The 20,855-nt window shown below is 46.1% G+C and overlaps 1 protein-coding gene across 3 annotated transcripts in view; it reads left to right on the forward strand.

The window, feature by feature from the left end:
- RPS6KC1 (ribosomal protein S6 kinase C1) overlaps nt 1-20,855 on the forward strand; it is a 479,254-nt gene that overhangs the window by 168,314 nt on the left and 290,085 nt on the right. For all 3 annotated transcript variants that reach the window (XM_085612893.1, XM_085612895.1, XM_085612896.1), the window contains one exon: nt 7,441-7,533. In XM_085612893.1, the coding sequence (XP_085469019.1) occupies nt 7,441-7,533 (93 nt within the window). The remainder of the gene's footprint in view (nt 1-7,440; nt 7,534-20,855) is intronic.

Below are 20,855 nucleotides of genomic sequence, written 5' to 3' on the forward strand. Positions count from 1 at the left end.
TCCTGTAACGTACAGGAGGACATCGTCTGCGTAAAGTGAGATCCTTTCTTCCCATTGGTCATTTCCTCTTATTCCCGATATTACGGGGTCCCCCTGATCCACACTGCCAAAGGTTCAAGCGCTAGTGCGAACAAGAGCGGAGAGATGGGGCACCCCTGTCTGGTTCCCTTCCGCATTGTGTAGGAGCGAGACACTGAACCATTAACCCTTACTTGTGCCATGGGCTTTGTATATAGTAGTTCGATCCACAAGATGAACCTGGGTCCGAAACCAAACCTCCGCAGAACTTCAAATAGGTAGTGCCATTCAACACTATCGAATGCCAAACGGGCATCGAGCGATAGTAGAGCCGCCTCCACCTCTGGGGTACACGCGACCATATGCTGCACCCCATACAGTCGACGTAGGTTAAGTCTAGTGCTGCGGTTGGGCATCAAGCCTGACTGATCTGGGTGGATCAGCGGCAGGATGGGAACCAACAGTCTGTTTACCAATGCCTTTGCCAGAATTTTGACTTCCACATTGAGCAGTGAAATCGGCCAATATGACCCACAATTGTCCGCCGGCTTACTGGCCTTTGGTATCACCACTAGCGTTGCTGTACGTTGGTCGATCGGCAGTGAGCCTCGCTCCCTTGCTTCGTTAAACATAGCTAGGAGGTATGGGGCCATCGTATTGGCTGTACATTTAAAAAGTTCCACCGGTAGCCCGTTGGGTCCAGGTGCCTTCCCCGCCTGCAGATCTTGTACGGCACCAGTAACCTCCTCTACTTCAAGTCCCTGTCTATGGCGTCCCTATCTTCGTCCATCAAGGTCAGAAGATGCATTTCTGATAGGAGTTCGTAACAGTCTCTGGGCGTCCTAGTGGGCTTCGAGTCGTAAAGTTGTTTGTAATAATCTGCAAATGCGCCCGCAATGGCCTCTCTGGTCGAGTGGATGTTCCTACCACTATCTCGGATTTCTGCCACCCAGCTTCTCTCTCTTTCCCGCTTTTCGAGCCATGCTATCATTTTGTTTGCCTTATCTCCTAGGTCATATATTCTCTTTTGTGTAGCTAGGGAAGCCGACCTTGAGGCGCTGGTCGCCATAGCCCATAGTTCTTGATTCCGCAAATCTATAAGGTTTGCCAGTTCCCCATCCGCTCTCCCACCCTCGATGTAGCACTTCTCTAGATCTAACACCGTCTCCTGTAACTGATCCCATCGCATTCGCTTCTCCTTGTTTTCTGACCCTACACATGCTTGGACATATCCTCTCATCACTGGTTTTGAAAGCCTCCCATAGGGTGCAGCTTTCTGTCACAGAACCTTCGTTTTCTTGGAAGTATAGCTGTGTTCTTTTTCCAACTTTATGTGCGTTATCTTTATTCTGAAAGAACCATGAATTTAGTCTAGGTGGTAAGATAAATTGGCACGGCAGGCCATTTAGTGTTAGTTCGACCGGGGAGTGGTCCGATATACCTCGTGGTCCTATTTTAGGAGTAGAAAACCATCCCTCACTCCCCTTATGTGTCAATATATGATCTAGTCGGGAGTAGCTCCTATGCGCTGCGGAATAGAATGTATATTGTCGTGTCTCCGGGTTGTGGTTTTGGCACCAATGTTGCTTTTCACCTCCATGCGTGGATGCGATCCACTGGGTTCTCTGGCGACTACGACATCCAGTCCTCCCTGATGGACATGCCCTTTGACAGAATGCGCCTGTCTGGGGACAAGGCTGATTCCACTCTCAAGCGATTTAAGGAGAGTAGAGCTATGGCTCGCTTTCTGAGACTCTAAACCCCTCCCTACCAACAAAACAGTTTGAATGCTTCTTTTGTGACTTTGGAAGAGGCACCCTTTACCGCCAACCTGAACAACCCCTCACAGGGTACCCAGCAATTTCATGGCTGACGTGTACTCCGCCCATGTGAACAAGATCAGTATGCTGCCCAGCCTGCCACTCCCCCCCGCTGCTCCACCTGTCAAACCTTTTTAGTGGGCCCTTGATAAAGCACGGCCACCCAGTGGAAGCCAGAATCCAGTGATTCATTCTAGTTTGGCGGGTGATCACTTCGAACAGGTGGGCCCTGCAAATAATTTGCATAGGGCATGCCCTCCCATTCATTTTTTTCCCTGCCACACTTTCTACTATCCCCCCTCAACGACTGATGGAGGAACATCTCTCCATTTTACGGCAGAAAGTGCAAACCCTTATGTCCAAAGGGGCTGTCTACGGGGTGCTGGCGCCAGAAGTGGGGCGTGGTTGTTAGTTCTGCTACTTTCTAGTGCTCAAGAAGGTCAGAAGCCTTTGGTCTACATTAGACCTGCGCCATCTGAACACTTTCCTCCAAAAGGAGAAATCAAATTCAAGATGTTCATCCTGGCCCTGGTCTTGTCTACCCTCGACCCTGGAGACTGGATGGTGGCTTTGGACCTTCAGGTGGCTAGTTTTATATTCCCGTCCTGCTGTCCCATTGGTGCTACCTGCAGTTCGGGGTGGGGCAGGAGCATTTCCAGCGTGCTGTGCTCTCCTTTGGAGACCTTCAGGTTTTAACAAAAGTGATGTCGGTGGTGATTGTTTATTTTCAGAGGTATGGGGTGCCAGTCTTTCTTGGGGGTTCACTATCAACATGCCAAAGTCACCCCTGACTCCTTCATCAGAGACATTCTTTACATGGTTCGTTTTCGTGCCTTTCCTCTAGGAAAGAGAGTCCAGGTCATTCAGGCTATGATCCCGATCTTTAAGCCTTGGCACTGGATTTCAGAGAGGTAGACTGTGAGGCTGCTGAGACTGATGGCCTACTGCGCCTGCTAGTTGAGCATGCCAGGTGGCATATGCTGGCTCTGTAGGGGGTTCTAAAGTCCCAGTGGGCCTAACATCAAGTGGGACCTCTCCAACCACATTCAGATTTCAGAGGAGACTGCAAAAGATATGCTGTGGTGGTTGCTGGACCGCAATTAGGTCAGCAGCAGATCCCTCTCCCTGTCCCACCCAGAGCTGAGAGTGGTGACCGATGCCTCGCTTCTGGGATGGGGCGGCCATCTGGGAGAGGTGGAGATCAGAGGCCTCCTGTCTTCAGCTGAGTCCTGATTCTATATCCACCTCTAGAGCTCAGGAAAATTCGCCTAGCATTGAAACCCTTTCTGCCTTCCATCAAGGGAAGGCTGGTCCAGGTGCTGCTCACAGACAAAAACACTGCCATGACATGTGGTACTGCAACAAACAGGGTGGGGTCACTGACCCGGTGCCAGGAGGCCTTACGCCTCTGAAAATGACTGGACTACCAGTTAATTTTCCTGGTGGTGAACCACCTGGCAGAATCATTGAATGCCAGGGTGGACGAGCTCAGCTGTCGATGCCTAGCGGATCACAAATTACAGTTACACTCGGAGCTGAAATGGTCTCTTTTACAAATCAGGAGAACCGTGGCTTGATCTTTTGGCCACCGCAGGGAGCGAATGTCTTCTCTTAAGCATGTTGGAGTATCCAGAACGTCTCTCTCTCTCTCTCTCTCTCTCTGAGATGCATTCGGCCTCGAGTGGAACTCGGGATCCTTGTATGCATTTTGACTCCTACTACTCCTGCCCTGAGTTCTCAAGAAGATCATGACAGACCAGGCCTAAGTCATCCTAGTGGCTCCGGATTGGGCACAGAGTATCGTATTGAAAACTGCCGGGATTGAGCATGTGTCCTCCGATCAGGTTGCTCCTCCGGGAGGATCTGCTGTCACTGCAACTGCAGATTCCTTACCGACCCTCCCATCCTCCCCGTTCTTTGATTGAACTCTATCTTTTAATAAGATCCCAAGTCTAGGAATCTGCACACTATCTACCAATTTGCTTTTGGAGCTCTGCATGTGGGGGCGTGGACAGTCTCGAAAGAAGCTGATGTCAGCACGCAGGAGTGGTGCCTATATGGCCTTGCAAGTAATTTCCATAGATGAACAGCATCAGTGTGAAGCCGCAAGGTACCACCTTCTGGCATGCAGAGGTACTGTTGAAATATGTTCCACGTCCAGTCTGACGCCTGGGTAATATTCAAAGATGAGAACTCTGCAGCTAGATATAGTCTACCAGAAATAGCGTTACAGAAGATAAGTAACTTGTCTGCCTATTCCATTGTTAGCGTGTAAACCTGGCATGAATCTAGTCTTCGTGGATCTATGTTGGACACCCTAAGTGTAGAGCCTCCTTCCATGTCAGACAGATGTGTATTCTTGCCAGATTCAAAAGAAAGCAATATAACTAACCTATCAATATAGAGACAACTAGTTAGCTATCAATCCAATCAAAAGTGACAATCATGGATTTACCAATGCAGACATGCTTGTGCAAAATGTGAGAACTTCAGCAGTTTTGAATTACAGTTTGTTATACACATAGGAACATTGATATACATCTCAGCCAGTTATCCAAAACTGAAGAATGAATACAGACTGGTAGTACTGTGGATTCCAATTGAAATGTTCATGCTGTTTTGTGCACTGTTTACAGGAAGCTCAGTGCTGTGTCCTATCCACGCCTCTGCTCCATCAAATGCACTCTTACCATCTCTGATCAATACCTAATCAACCTGTTGTAGATCAGACAATTGCACAGCCTTATAATTCCTCATCATGGATCATAAGTGTTTTATAAAAGAAATCGCAATACAAGACAGTGCAGTATAATGCCAGCATGCAGTGCTATGTCTAGTTACGGCTGCCATGAATCCAGCCAAGTGCATTAATTGAATCTGGCATAGGAGAACTAGGAAAAAAGCTCCTCTTCTGGAGGTACTTGCCAGTGTAATGAACGTGTTCCTGATTTGGAATATCTTGAAAAAACTAAAATCCAGATATCAAACCTCTCTCTAATTCTTCTCTTTGGCCTTTTTAATTCTGAATTTTGCTAATATTTCATCAGCACCCTTACCTCTCTAACTTGTCTACTACCCTTTCCACTGAGCCTCCTGTTTAGTTTTGTGGACCGCAGTGCTTTAACTGAGATTTTAAAAAAAGGTGGGGGGATGTTTCTATAAGGGGCGTGACCTGAGTATTTTAAGGGCATAGATTAAAACATGTGAACTTTAATCCTGTGCTTTACACAGCACCCCGCCTGACCATGCCTGTTTGTGAGTTTTTTGCTACTGCATCAGACATATCACACAACAACAAATGTATGCCTAAAACAAGCCAGACCTGCTGGATTTGTGAGTGATTTTTAGCAGTTTGATATAAACGAGTACCAACAATGATTTTGTAATAAATAATTAGAATTAGTAATTACAAATGGTAGATATATGGCCATCACTTTGTGCAAACTGGAGAGAGGCCAAGGATTGGTTGAGCATGGAATCAGAACACTGTTATGACCCACTGCCTTCCGACTCAGCTCCAGGGCTCTCGATCGCGCTCCATTATGAACACCCTCCCACACCTAGAACTCACCCCGACACCTAAATACAACTCAGCTCACATGTGCGATAAAAGCATTCGAAAAAAACATCAGCTTAGCCTTTTACAGCTTACACCTCTTGGCTTTGTCAATACTTAGTAAAGTAAATTCTAACTACAATAAAAATTGCACTAAAGCAAAGAGAGTTTACAATTGTTAACAAACTCAAGGTCCCTACCTACATTAAATATGCAATGTATATACAGTAACACATTGCTAAAATCATTGGCAAAGCCGATAGGTCCCAAGGGCGATACCTTTTGGCTTTGTCAATGCTTTTTAAACTTTAGTGCCACATCTTGGAAAGCGACCCACAGGCATTGAGAGATCAAATCGCCAAATCTTCATAGATTTTCTACAATACTAGCTTTACAACCTATAATCCCTCTGCATCAGCCCCTCACTGGAACCTAAGCAGCCAGAAGCAGGAAGAGGACTGGCAAGGTACTTAGATCAGGTCCAAGAGATGTATGCACAGTACATAATTTGTGTTGATGGCCACCTCCGGCACTTATTCTGGGGACCAGCACTATTTGCACCTCCTGTGCAGACCTGCTGTGCATCTGATGGTCACATAAAGGCCCCTTGAAATAGGACAGGCATATGATCTTTCACCATTTTAGTGTATTGGTAACCTTTCTTCTATTTCCATGAACCACAGCGTAGCTGTCCCTTCCGGTCAGAGAGCGGTTTTGTTCTGGCCAGGCTGGCTGTACAGCCGAAAGGCAGGCAGCTGTCCGAGGCAGTCGGGTGCCCAGATCTGGTAGTGGAGCTGCTGCTGCTGTCGGAACCAGTGCTTGAAATGGAAATATAGAAGTGTAACCACTCACTGACCCAGAGAACCTGTTTACTAATTAGATGTGCCATCACTTTCCTGTTAAAAGTAATGGACCTCTGCTGATAAGTGCAGGTACTCTCCCTTTAGAGAAGTGCAGGTGCCCAGTGCCTGACAGTACTTGCCCATTTAAAGCACTGGTCTGGACCTATCCGGTCTAACAAGCGAGGAAGGTATGGCCTGCTTCCCCGGCCCACTTCCTTAAGACGATTTGTTTTGCAGACTAACACTTTTTTTTTTTTTTACGAATTAAGCTCTGCATATCTACTAGGACTCCTAGTAGATAGGCAAGGAGGCACACCAAGGCCAGCACAGCGAGCTGGATTTTTTGATATTGCTCATGAAAACACGAATCCTGCTGAATCTCTCACTGCTAAAACAAACAAAACAAAAAAAGCACAGGAACATGCCAAATAGAGGTTGAGTGACCATAAAGTGGAAATAGAGAAGACCGAGCACAGATCAAATGGCAGACAGTGCTTAGAAAATTTTCCAAATGTGTGATAGGGGAGAGGCAGAGCTGGAGTTCCCTCGGGACTCCTACTTTCCCTAATTAAGGATGCCTTTGCTTGTAGACCTGTAGAAAGGTGGAGACTTTCTGGGATATCAGGCCATTGCAGCGTAGAGGGCATCAAAGTAAGTCTGTGCACCCCACCAAAACAGAGATGCTGCATGAAACATGGACATGTGGCAGCCTGTTCGCTAGAGACTTTAATCCTGTATTTCACCTGTTTCCTTTGCCAATGCTGCCTGGTTTATCAAGCTAATGCGATACCTTAGCATTTTGTGTATATTTATTTGCCCGACCTGTGCGTTGCTGTTCAGTAGTGAGAAGTGTGTTTTTTACTTGAATAACTACCCTGCCTTCCCCAGGGTACAGATCATGGCCGAATTTAAGAGCAGGTCATTGAAGCCAAGTTATTTGTACTGGCGCTGCTTCCTAATTAAATACCTCCTCGCACAGCACTTAAACTTGGTGGCTTTTTGTCCTCATTTATATATATATGCTTTTTCCTGTGCTCTTGATTTATTTACTGGCAACTTTATCTCAGAGGCCAACTTGAGCTTTCATCTCCTGCCTGTGATTTATGATAAATTTGGCTTCCTTGGGCCCGGCGTGTGCTGCAGCAGGCAGCCTTCCTTCAAGTGCCGCTCTGATTGATGTCTCATCTTTGATATCTTCCATTAGCCCCCAGGATCAGTGAGTTCAAGGCCCTCTTGGAACCTAAGGAGCCCTGCCGAGGAGCTGAAGGCCTTCCGGGTCCTCGGAGTGATTGACAAGGTAATTCTTCGGCTTCTCTTGGAGAGTTCACTCATAAATCGACTGCACGCTGACATGTTGTCTTTGAAGCCCCGGATCTTAGAATATGAAACAAAAGGGTAAAATGACTCAGATGCATCTGCACTTTAAAATAACAAAAGCGGGAGGAAGCAAGCTTTTATGTACCCTCTTCATGTAAGGTCAGGCGAAATCTATTTACGCCAAAGGGCAAGGTGCGTGCTCGCAGGCGTCCAGCGGCTAAAGGTCACGCTCGCATACGCCTCCTCGCTGGGGGTCTGTGTCATGACGCTGCCAGCTACACGGGGTCGAGCTCCGGGTGCGTGCTTGGGAGTAGCCTGCTGAATGTGCATTTCAGATTCCAGGTTAGGTACTTTTTATGGGGCTTGTATTGTGATTTTATATAGGCTGGACAGAGTTACTCATTTTTATAGGTATAATTTCCTGGCCAGTTTTCCCCATTTTCGCGCACATGTTCGGTCACGTTAATGATTCGCTAAACGTGAATTTGCATTCATAAATAGATTTACGCATACTTGGGGCTTCCTTCTGAAATGGATTGGTTTCTGCTCGGTATTCAGCCCCACCTGGTGTTCCCCATACCTGGAGCATCAGTAAATCCAGAGGGTGGGGAGTGTGGGAAGCGGTGTTTGCACGCCTATTTCCACAGGCTTGTGCCCACTTTTCAGCCAGATATTTTGGTGCTTTCAGTAACCAAAGTCTCTGGATGTGATGGTCAATTTTATAATCCTGAAGCTGCCGTTAACTTCAATTACTGGCACCTTTTTTGGCAGACTGGCTTAACTCGGAATGCTGGCCTTAGATATTACGCTGTAAGTATGCGTAAATCTCACACATTGGGTGGGCGGTGGTAGGAACACCCGGTGAAAGCAGTTACTACCCACACCCATGCAATCCCGTTTCATTCAGTTACCCGCACGGACAATAGTAGCAGACTTATTATTGTCAATGGCAAGTGTGAACTCAATATTGGGATGAGATGGCGAGGGGACAACCACAAAAATGGTGGGAAGGTAGCAGAAGAGATTTGGCCGCAGTGACATATTTTCCCAGTGTAGAAATAAAATAGTTATTACGCGTACATATACTCGTGTTACATATACACATGCAGGAATATACAATCAGTACCATTCCGAATGCTTACATTTTTGCACTTGTGAACATTTTTGAGACGCTTTGACTCTTGCAGCTTCCCAGAAGTTCTCCTGGAATTCTGTGTTAATTCTCAAAAAGTATGAACGTTACCATAAAAATAGATTAACTCCGCAGTTTTTGTTGCAAATTTGTTCCCCAATGATTTCTCATCTACTCCTGGACTATGAATCTGGCTGTCTGAGTAACCATCAGCCTGTTAAACAACATGGCGACTGCCTGAGGTGTAACACACAGCGATGCGGTTTCTCCTCTAGTGCTCAAAGGTGATCTATTTAGGCCTTTGTATAGAAACTGTGACAAGTTATGTTCTTTTTATGTATATTTTCGCACTTGTAGTGTATACTGCAGGAGTGACGGTGAAAAAATGTCCATCTATTCTCTTATGCTCACCAGGTGTTGTAAAGAAATCCAAACTTGTGAACACGTATTGCAGTAATGAGTGCTAGCATTAGTTGTCATGTGTGCACATTGTAACCTCATTTTCTTTTGTATCTCTTTATTGGCATTTTGTGAGTTAGCATAATTACAGTAGAAGAATATGTAAAGGGATCTTGACAGAGCTGATAATCGACAATAATCAATATATAGACATTTTACATGAATGTGCATCAGGTTAATTCCTAGCGAGGCACGTGTCTGTGGTAGAGTTGCTGTCATATATCGCAGGTTCGTAAGTCCTGGGCTGGACCCTCAATAGGAAATATGCACTCTGTGGGCCTTGGATTGGATCAACTTGGCCAGTGCCAAAGTACCAGCATGGTTACGTGTCCGTGATGTTATATGCTTAAACAAATCAGACTTAACATAAGAGATGTCTAGTCCTTTCTTAGCCCCTTACTGTGCCAACCCCCCTATATCCACCCAGCCATCCCCCGAGAGGCACCCCCCAGCCACTCACATGAGAAACGATCGCCTGCAAGAGGCCCGAGCACACCAATCTCGAATCCAGCCCTGTGTCCCCGGTTGCGGAGTCGTCAACCTCCGGGTGTGTGATAACCTGTAAGGCCCTCAGCATGGAATCCCAGTGTTTCACAATAGGACATTTTCTAAGCCCCAGTGCTGCTTCTCTGTTTAGCGCTATACTTTCTGCTTGTGCCTAAACCATGCCTTATGGTTGGGGGGAGTCGGCGTTTTCACCTGCGTGTGATTAAACGCTTACCTGTGATCAACCCCAAGTCCAGAAATCTGGAAGTTACTTTGTGTTTCTTGGATCTAGGAAACGATCCCAGTACACATTCCTCCCAAGTATGCAGTTCCGTTCATTCTGTACATGTGGCTTGACAGAACGTTGCTTCCCGGCAGTATTGTAGCAGAGCGTGACATGACCACAGCATTTGTAGGATGCCGGCCCGACTAGCCGCGAAGCTCGACTGGAAGTACCTATTTAAATTATATGGGGAGAGATACGCCCTATGGATGATGTAGTGTTGTATAAGTCGAAACCTAACGTTCCGTGGAATTTGAGTGTCACTAGCCAAAACCTTATCCCATTCTGTGTCTGCCTAGGGACTCCCTCTGTCTGCTTCCCACTTGCCACGCAGGGAGGTGAGATGATCCCTCGAGTTTGCTAGTAGCGCCTCAGTTAACCAGTGTATTATATGACTACCCATCCCCATCACATGCAGATATTGTAAAACTAGATAGGGCCCGGGGTTCAGTGTCTAGGCCTCCCCAGGCCCGTGTCAGCGAGGCTATCAGTGAGTTGTATAATAGGAACTGGCCTGGGGAATGTCAGAACCCTGGGATAATCCCTTGTACGTCAGCAGCGTTCTATCCTCTAATAAATCACCCAGAATTTGTATCCCTGCTGCGTGCCATGGTACCAGTTCTGCTCCCTTTGTGGCCACCCTGTCCCTCGGCGTGCCAAGCAAGGGCAGCACGGGCACGTATGGGATCGTCCCCCGGGATAAGATACAGACTGCTCCTATAACAGCGATTGGCCAGAGCTAGCAGCCCAGGCTGTGCGTGGGCGCTCTAGCCACGGGGTAGAATAAATGATGTATGTTGTCTGGCGTCCATGCCGGTAGTAGCGTACCCAAGTCTTCTAGCAACAGGCCTTCCAGCCACTTCGATACCCACTGTAATTGGGTGGCTAGGTAATATAGCTCCAAGTTGGGAACAGCCAATCCACTCTACTCTACTGGTGCATACAATTTTCATAGCGCCACCCTGTGTCGCCCTCCGTTCCACTTCATCTTGAACAGAGGGCGACACAGGATGGCGCTACGGAAATTGTGGACCAGAGTCTTCTCTGGTCCACTGTTCTGATTCTCGAAATGTTTTTGCTCAGATGTATACTGGCAAGTTGGCAAAGTAATATAACATCCTGGGCAATACTATAATTTTTAAAAGCGTAATGCAACCCATGATAGGCAGTGGGAGAGTCCGCCAGAACTTAATCTGGGATCTGATAGATGTTATTGCTCTGGTAAGGGTGCCGTCTAGAATGTCCTCTGAAGAGTGGTAGATGCAGATTCCTAAATACCGGAAGGTCGTTGGTTGCCATTGTATATGTACCCCGTTGATCATAAGTCCTGGGTCCTGTGTGCGAGTACTGAATGGATATAGGCAAGACTTCCTCCAATTTACCCCGAGCCCCGACAGCCGGGCGAATCGCTGTAAGATCTCTGCAACCGTGCTCGGCACACTGTGGACATCCCTCAGGTATAAAAACAGAACATCTGCATACAGAGACACGACATGTAAGCCTCTGTTTCTCAGTTCTGCTGCTAGAGATTCCATTGCCAGTGAAAATAACAAAGGTGACAGCGGACTGCCCTGCCTGGTGCCCCTGCCAATGGGTACAGGGTCAGATATTTAGTGTCCAATGCTTACCCTAATAAGGGAGTCTGTGTATAATAGCTGTGTAAGCTGCATAAACTGTTCCCCAAACCCGTACTGGCAGAGGACCAAAAATAAGTAAGGCCACTTCAGTGAGTCAAAGGCTTTTCCCAGGTCAAGGACTATGCAGCCCGATTGAGGCCTGACCTGGGGAGCGTACTCTTGTAGTCGGAAGCACCACCGTATATTGAGAGAGGTGTTACGGGCCGGCACAAAGCCATTCGGATCAGGATGGACGAGTGAGGGGACCAAGGGAGCTAGTCTAGCTGCAATAATGCTGACTAAGATTTTGTAATTGGTATTAAGCATTGCCAGCGATCTATACGAACCTAGGTCTGTTGTGTCCCTATTAGGTTTAGAGAGATGGACCAATAGCGCCGCTTGCTGCAGGGCCGAGAGGCAGCGGTTCAAGAGCGCGGCGTCATACACCGTTTGCAACTGAGGTACTAAGAGGGTGGCATAGGCCTTGTAAAACTCTGTTGGGAGCCCATCCGGGCCAGTGGTCTTTCCCATGGCCAGAGCGCGGATACCGGCATGTATTTCTTCTGGGGATATTGGCTCATCCAGTTCTAGCCTTTGCTCAAGGGTAAGGCGAGGGAGACCGACTGCTGTAAGGTGCCGCTCTATTTCTGCCGGGGAGGCTTCGGCTTTGGACCTGTATAGTGTCTGATAGTGATGTGTGAATTCGTGGAGTATCTCAGCTTGGGTGTACACCAGAATGGCGCTCGGGGAGCGGATTGCGGCAATGGGCGATCGAGCGTCATCCTGACGGACGAGCCAGGCCAGCAGGCGGCCCATGCGATCCGCCGCAGTGTGTGTACGGGCAGAGTGTGCCTTGTAATTTAAGCACCTCAGTCTTTCCAGCAAGGATGTGAGCTCCGTTCTTTTAGCCATGAGTCACGTTTGAATTGCTGGGGATTCCGCTGCATTGGTTTTTAAGCAAAGCAGCCCAGGTTCAATTTTTTTAAGATCGGCACATTGTAGCCTTATGTTGTGTTTTTTTTCTCAGTTTTATCTGCCTTATTGTTACCATAGTTTTAATCGTTTTTATTATGACAAACAAGACTTGTTCAGTACAATCTATGAGTTGTAAACAAGCAAGGTATACAGAGATGCGAATGGAAGCTGTAAATTGCTTAGATACACCAACAATAACATTCCTATTGTTAGGTTACTATATGCAGTCGGATAATTTACCTGTAGTGTGCACACAAGTTAGTATAAAGGTTTGTAAGAACTTAATGTGGTACACTAACAAATAACACAAACTTAGACAGATTAGCTTGTCAGAATATGGTTACCTTTTCACAGTGCATGGGGTGGGTTATAGAATTCTGGGTAGATATGGCGACATTACCAAAGTAATAATAAATCCACCCAAGCAGTTATGTCCATCGTGATTTCTTGTTATCAACTTGAAGTTTTCTTTTTTTTTTAAAGTAGGTTTCCTGTACACAGACATTCAGAAAAACGTTTTATTTCATATAGTTGGACAAATATTATAAACATAAAAAAATAGGGAGTAGCAGATTCACAGTCTACCCACATTTATACACGCCCTCACATAGTAATATGTCTATATTAGTGACAACAGTAGTGGTGCTCTGATCAGGGCTTATGCTCTTGTTTCTACCCAATAAATATATATTTTTCCATTTGTGTGAATTTCCAGTTGTAAAAAGTGTTGTTTATATCAAATAAATACAGATTTTTTTAAAGTGATTTTTTTAACGTTTTACCTGCTTAAAAATATTCCAATTAGAAATGAGAAACATAATCTAGAGACTTTCTTTTGCAGGAGTATTAATTCACAACCACTGACTAAATCCTTGATAGCCTCCACCACCCTGAATAAGCCTCTATTACACACAGAACACATATAATTTCATATACATTGCTGTCTCCTTTTTATTCTGGAAGAACTTGTGCAATACGTACCTGTCCCTTCATGGGAAAATCTAGCCCAACCGCATTTTCTGAATATTTGTGTCTTTCGATTGAAGTAGGGAAATCATACTGGTAATCACGTAGGACAGCATGGGTGATTTGCTAACCTCAAATAACGGGCAGAATGATCTTTCTTGATTGATGGGCTCTATCTTGTTTTTATATGATGATGAAGACTGGGCATTTTCTTGGCAATGTTGTGTTCAATGTTTCCTATCTTTACCCCCCCAAAATAATTTTTGTCCATTTTTTATGCTGTCAGACACCATGATTTTTAGATTACAATTATTCTTCCTTGTTAAGGTGTAACGCAAGAGATGGCCAGCGGAAAAACATTGTCTTACAAGACTTTCAGATCAGATGGCCATAGCATTACAGCAACAAATAGCTGGACCAAGTTTAACTTTAGGCATAGGTCTCAAAAATGGATACACCTGTCAAATGTTTGAATGAATGAATGTAATGACTTATAGAGTGTAGCGATTTCCCGGAGGCGTCTTGGCACTATGGGAGTAGGAGCAGTGAATCCTTATTTGTCAGTTTGATGAAGAGCCAAGTTTTCTGCGATTTCCTAATATACAGAGAGAGAGGCAGCTGCCTTCAAACCGTAGACCTGAAAAAACTTCTGCCACTCCAAGATGTTCGTTTGAACGATGGTACCACCAAGTGCATAGCCGAGCTAGAACGGAGGGTCCTGCTCGGCACATACCACCTTAGGTTCTTCCTGAACTAACTGGGGCCTTCCCCATGCAAACTCCTATAGGCAGTGCACAGGGCTTTAAAGATAACACGTGGTTTGACCGGCATCCAGTGTAATTCACTAATAGTCGCTTTCACTGAGTGGAATTTGGGGATTTTTAGAAGAAAAGGCGCAACTGTATTTTGAGGGGTTTGAAGTTCCTATAAGGAGCCCTTGGGCAGATCCAAATAAAGACTGTTGCAGCAGTCCAGTCTTGCCAAGACCAGTGCAATGCAATTGTTGGCTGATGAAGCCTAATGATGACTCATCCAGACCTATGCACATTGCATGAAATATCTCTGCAGAGCCTTATGTGTACTGGGGGACAGCATAAAGTGGACCCTTACAAAATAATGCATGCATTGAAACCCCTATGACAAATGTACGGATATCTTTTCAGTTGTATTGCTTGATTACATGAGTATACTCCATGTTGTCGCTCAAAATATTGATAAACAAATATTCTAAAAAAAAAAAAAAAGTGGACCCTTACAGCCTCATTGATAAAATAACTGAAAACTAATTTCAGTAAGAAGCATTCATGCAGTTGCGTTATGCACTAGTTAGTGTCTCCGCACAAGTCAATTGAAAAACATTCCATAATGTTTCTATAGCATGGAGACGTAAATAGAAGGACACAGACAATTCATTCAGGAGCCTGGTCCTGCAACAGTGTTGTTAGCCTCCAAAGCTCTCTCCGGTGATTTTTACACAGTTTGACTGAAGCCAAAATTCCCTAAAGTCATAGACAAGTGAGACTTTTTTTATTTGGCCATCTTCAATACTGCTAGAACACAAACCTTCATTAAATTACCAGGAATTGGATCATGCAAGTTTCCTACTACCTTAACATGCATCTTGTTAGGATCAACGTCAACAAATTCTGTTAAGAATTTCGCAATCTGATGTTGGTAAGGCAGGCAGATGTGGAGGTGAAAACAAAGTCTGTGTCGCCTTCATGAAAAGTTGCTGTGCATATAATATCTGTAACTTTTAAATGTAGAATTATTTAATCTGGACCACGGTGTACAGATTCCGTAAGAGAGTGTTTAAGAACAAAGATGTCTTTACTAAATCTAAATGTATATCACAAGTATGACATTTAACTGCAATGGCCACAGGCGTCTGGGGAGGGCGGAGGGGGCATGTGAATCTACAGCACTACATGCCACGGATAGGTGCTTACAGGGTAAGTAATCCGTTCAGTGGCATGTGTGACTGTAGATATTCATGCTCTTCATAGACTGTAAAGCAGTCCCTCCTTAGAAGCGGTGGCTAGCTTGTGGAAGTTGCAGTTGTTAGGAAAAAGGTACGTAGCACTGCCTGACCTATGTATGCTTGTTGGTGTGCTAAAACATCCACACAATAGTGTGTGGTAAATGTGTGTGAGGTAGTCTATGTAGCTGCCTTACATGTATCAGCTATGGGAATATTCCCTAAAAAGGCCATAGTAGCTCCTTTTTTACGAGTGGAGTGTGCTGGTAAAGTTCTTTTGGCCGTAATGTAGCAAGTCTGAATACATTTGACTATTCATTTGTCTATGCTTGATTTGGATATAGGATTGCCTTTATGAGGTGAAGAAAAGGCTACAAAGAGTTGATTTGTTTTTCTGAAATTTTTAGTTCTATCTATGTAGAGCATGAGTGCTCTTTTTATGTCTAGAGTATGAAGAGCTCTTTCCGCTACTGAATAGGGTTAGTGTTAGAGCTGGCATCCTTGGCATGATCTTCTGACCTATTTTTGCTGGCCTTTAGGTAACTGTGCACTTTACCACTGTCGATTAGTGTTAAAGTGCAGGTGCTTGGTCCTCTAAAGCATGGCAGCAGTGGCCTTTCCACAATTAACGTATTTAATTTACTTTAAGGTCCCTAGTAAGCTGCACTATAGGGGCCCAGGGCCTGCAAATTAAATGCTGCTAGTGGGCCTCCAGCTCTGATTGTGCCACTCACTAGAGTAGCACTTTAAACATGTCTCATGGCTGCCACTGAAGAGCCTGTGTGTGCAGTTTTAAATTGCCATTTTGACCTGGCAACTACACCAACTTCCCAGGCCCAAACCTTCCTTTCTATTACTTGTAAGGTGACCCTGTGAGTGAGACCACTGTTGAGCTAGACATTGCTGCAGAGGGCGCATGTGAAACTTCGCGTGGGGAATTATGGCAAAAAAAGGAGCCATAATTCCTACCAAACGCATCCCTGTCTGAACTATGAGAGTCTTATCCAACTGGAACTGTGGTATAGTTATCTGAAAGTTCTGAATTCAAGCAGGATTGGATAAGCTAGTGTGTTGAGGATGGCCCCTAGGTAAGGTTGAATTTGGAGACGTTGAAGATGAGACTTGGGAAAGTTTATTATGAACCCTAATCTGTGAAGTAGATTGACTGAAGGTGGGCACTGGCTTTGATGAGCCAGTCGTCCAGGTATGGAAATAGATTAATGTTTTGTCTGTGCAGATGTGCTGCAACTACGGCCAAGCACTTTGTGAAAACCCGAGGTGCTGTGGTCACCCCGAATGGTAGAACTTTGAATTGGTAATGTTTGCCTGCTATGACCAATCTGAGGTATTTGTGGTGTGCAGGGTGTGTTGGTATATGAAAGTAGGCGTCCTTTAGGTCTAGTGTAGCCATAAAGTCACCCTGTTGGAGAATTGCAATAATATCCTGTAGAGTCACCATATGGAAATGTGCTAAGAGGATGTATTGGTTCAAGGGTCTGAGATCTAAGATTGTTCTCAGTGACCTGTCTTTTTTGGGAATGAGAAAATACAGAGTGTATGCTATGGATTACTTAGGATGACACGGAAAATTATTCCTCTCCTCCCTCTTAGTGCAAGGAAAGTGGTGATTCAGGTCCTTATTTTATCAAGGCTCGATTACACCAATGTTCTTTACCTAGGAACACCCTGCTCCACGGTCAAGACACTGCAAGTTGTTCAGAACTGTGCGGCACGCCAACTCCTGAACATTCCTAAACGCGAGTCAGCACGGCAAGCACTAACTACTTTGCATTGGCTGCCCATTCAGCAGAGAGTACAGTTTAAGGCTCTCTGCATTTTACATAAGATTTTATCAGGTTCTGCCCCTTCTATTATTTGTTCCCTTGCTTCCTTTTATCACCCGGTCAGACACCTTCGTTCAGGCAACAAGTGGCTTGCAGTTGTTCCCAGAATTAGGAAAGTACGTGCCGGGGGCCGCTCCTTTTCCTATAATGCAGCCAGGCTTTGGAATTCGCTTCCCCTAGATATTCGACGTGTAACTAACCATCTGGGCTTTCGGAAATGCTTAAAAACTTTCCTGTTTCCATAATTTGACATTATTCACTAGCCTTTGGCCTCTAGCGCGGGGATGCCTTTGGTAACCATGCGCTCTATAAATATTTTACAATTACAATTACAGAGTGTATATGCCCAGTTCCTTCCGTTGAAGCGGGACAGGTTCTATAGCTCCTTTGAGAAGGAGAGCTTTGACTTCTTGTTTGAGAAGTGTTAGTTGATCTTGTGACAACATGTGGGTGCGAGGAGGGATATTGGGTTATGTGGAAATGAGCTCCAGACAATAGTCAAGTTGGATAATGGCCAATAGCCATTGGTCTGTGGGGATGGATTTCCAGACTGGGTGGAAAAATTGTAGTCTTCCCGGGACAGGTGTGGAGTGGTCGGGGAGAAGGTTTGGGTAGTCATTGCTTAGCAGTGGGTGTTGCTTCACAAGTGGGGGGCACCCCTGCCTCTTCCCTTGTTGTTGCCACCTCTGAAGGAACCTCTAAAGTAGCCTTTACTGTAGGTAGACTAGGCTTGATTTTGCTGTAAAGTTGAGGTGTTTGAAGTGGTGGATTTGTATGCACCCCTGTAGCCTGAGCGATGAAAGGACACTCTGGAAGCTGTGGTCAGTAATGCTCCAAAGGCTTTAGCTGTATAAGTGTCCATTTTCATTTGATCTAGAATAGTGTCTACTTATGGCCTAAATAGGCGTTCTTTGTCGAAAGGCATATTAACTAATGCCTGCTGAACTTCTGGTTTGAAACCAGAACACCTAAGCCATGCATGTCGGCTAATTGACACCCCTAGCAGCTGTATACACAGCATCTTGTGCACATCGGATGGAGTTGTTGGAGATGGTCTGTTTTTCAGTGTTTTTCAGGGAGGTACTGTAGCAGTTCCTCCATTTCATCCCGATGAGCTCTGTCATAATGAGCCGAAAGGGGTTGAGAATTGTCAGTACGCTAGTGATTAGCTGCCTGTGCTGCAACTCTTTTCCCAGCTGCGTCTATCCTTTTACTTTCTTTTTCAGGTGGTGGAGCGTCTCCAGTAGCCTGGCTATTAGCTCTTTTATGAGCTGTCGCAGCAACTGTGGAGTCAGGTGAGACTTGACCCCAGATAACAAGTGGGTCAGAAGGGGCTGCTTTGCATTTTTTTACCACCCGTGGGGTGATAACTCGGGCTCGGACTGGCTCTTTAAAAAACGTTGTTTGCATGCCTCATCAAGCCAAGAAGCATGGGTAAATGTTGTGAATCCCTGTGTGTGGAAGTAGGTGCCAAACAAAAAATCCTGTTCCAAGGAATCTATGTGAAGCTCAACAATGTGGAATACAGCTGCCCTGGCAATGACTTGTTGGTAAGAAGTGACATCATCTAGAGGTGAGGGAGCAGCAGGATATAAATCTAGGTCGTTAGGGATAATGGGATTAGAGTCATACGCATCCCATGGTCAGGATCCCCTAATGGCCTTTGTTACCCCCATCATCTGTCCATGGTGACTCTGGATGTGTAGCATCAAGTGAGTCATGTTCTGGAGATGTAGGAGGTGACGGAGGGGGCTGGAGAAGGTGGTGGGCGAGGAGGAGGTGGTGATGGTGGAGGAGGAGGCTAATATGTAGGACTGGTGGCTTTGTCCTCCATCTTCCTCTTTTGAGGGATAGGGCTGTCCAGTGCTTCTTGAAAAGACAGCTTCTTTTTTGGTGGTGGAGAAGCAAGGATCCATCCTGTACCTTCCTGTAACTGGATTTTATGTTATTGAGTCTCCATTTGCTCAAGAATGGGTTCGACCAGAGACATGGAACCCGATGAAGATTTGGAAGGTTTCGGCTCCATAGTGTTTGGACCCGAAGGTTTCGGTGTGGAACCAGTTTTTTGGGTCGGCACCAAGGTTGATGTGGTCGGTTGCCCGCACAGTCCCGGAAGTTGGTCTCGGTCCGAAGAAGTCGATACTGAAGGCTTGGCCTCGGTATCAGATTTTGCTGCCAGGCCCGAGGGCGGGATGACCGAAGCAGTCTTTCAGATCCAACCTTGGCCCGAAGGCAGTGGTGGTTCGGCGACCTCTGTATGTGAATGTTTAGAGGCATGCCTGGGTGTTGGAGCTGGGTTAGAGGCGGCAGTATGTGCACATTGACCAGATGGAAGACTGCACATCTCTATATCGAGTTCCACGCTGGAGCTTTCATCAGTGGAGAAGCACCCTATTTCTTCTTCTGAAGTTGGCTCCTTCTTGGCAAGTACCTTGTCATAAATGTTTGGGGTGTCCGCTCCGCTTCTGCAAACATTTCAAACCGATACGCCCTTCAATCCCAGAGGGTCTTTTTGTACTGAAAAGACTTACACGCATCGCAGTCAGCCTCATGATGGTCCGGTGAAAGACACAAGTTGCACACGAGGTGTTGTTTGGTGGCCCGGATACTTCACGTGGCAACGTGGGCAAAACTTGAAGGGTGTGCATTCCATCAGAAAGGCATCAATGGAAAACAAGTGCATGTGGGTGTAGGCCCAAGACGGGTGGTGCTCTGAAGCGCTGTTGGTCGAAGCCTGGACCGACGAAATTCGGGAGCAGCGCAGAAGTGGAAAGCGCGATCTAAACAATACCATCAAAGACTGTAAAAACAACGGAAGAGTCGTACCGAACAGAGTTGACACATAGAGCAGAGTCTTACACATCCGAACCCAACTACGCAGAGAAAACAATAACAAGGGAGTCGATGCCCATGCGCAGTATCACGGAGAGGAGGGGGGTCACCCAGCCTCGTGACTCGAAAGACTTCTTCGAAGAAAAGCAACTTGCACAACTCTGGACCCAACACTAGAGGGCAGGAGTATGCAGAACGTGCGAACTGCCAAGCCAGGTCCTCCCTGGACCGGAAACAAGCATCCTGGGTCCGGTTTCGTTGCATCACCCCTCATCAGCCAGGCTAGCTTGAATCCAGTGGCCCAGTGAGCCCGGGACACACGTCTGGGCATACCTGGCGCCCTTAGGGTGAGAAAGCAAAAGACACACAGTTGATGGATGGAATGCAGAGCACATCAAACATTCACCCCCAGTCAAGAGATCTGGGATAAATCGATTGTTCTTTTGCTCACCATGCCACCCCAGTTTAGACCCAGCCATATGCAAATCAGTCTTGACCCTGTACCTCATGGTAACAGTCCAGCCCAAACTGCCAAGCCAGGTCCTCCCTGGACCATAAACAAGCATTCTGGCACCAGTTTCAGGGCATCGCCCCTCTTTAGCCAGTCCAGCTTGAATCCAGTGGCACAGTGAACCCGGGACCCACGGTCTGGGCATACTAGCACACTTAAGGCGAGAAAGCGAAAGACACAAAGATGATGGACGGAATGCAGAGCAAATCAAACGTTCACC

The sequence above is a fragment of the Triturus cristatus genome, chromosome 6 (genome assembly GCF_964204655.1).
Source record: "Triturus cristatus chromosome 6, aTriCri1.1, whole genome shotgun sequence".
NCBI lineage: Eukaryota > Metazoa > Chordata > Amphibia > Caudata > Salamandridae > Triturus > Triturus cristatus.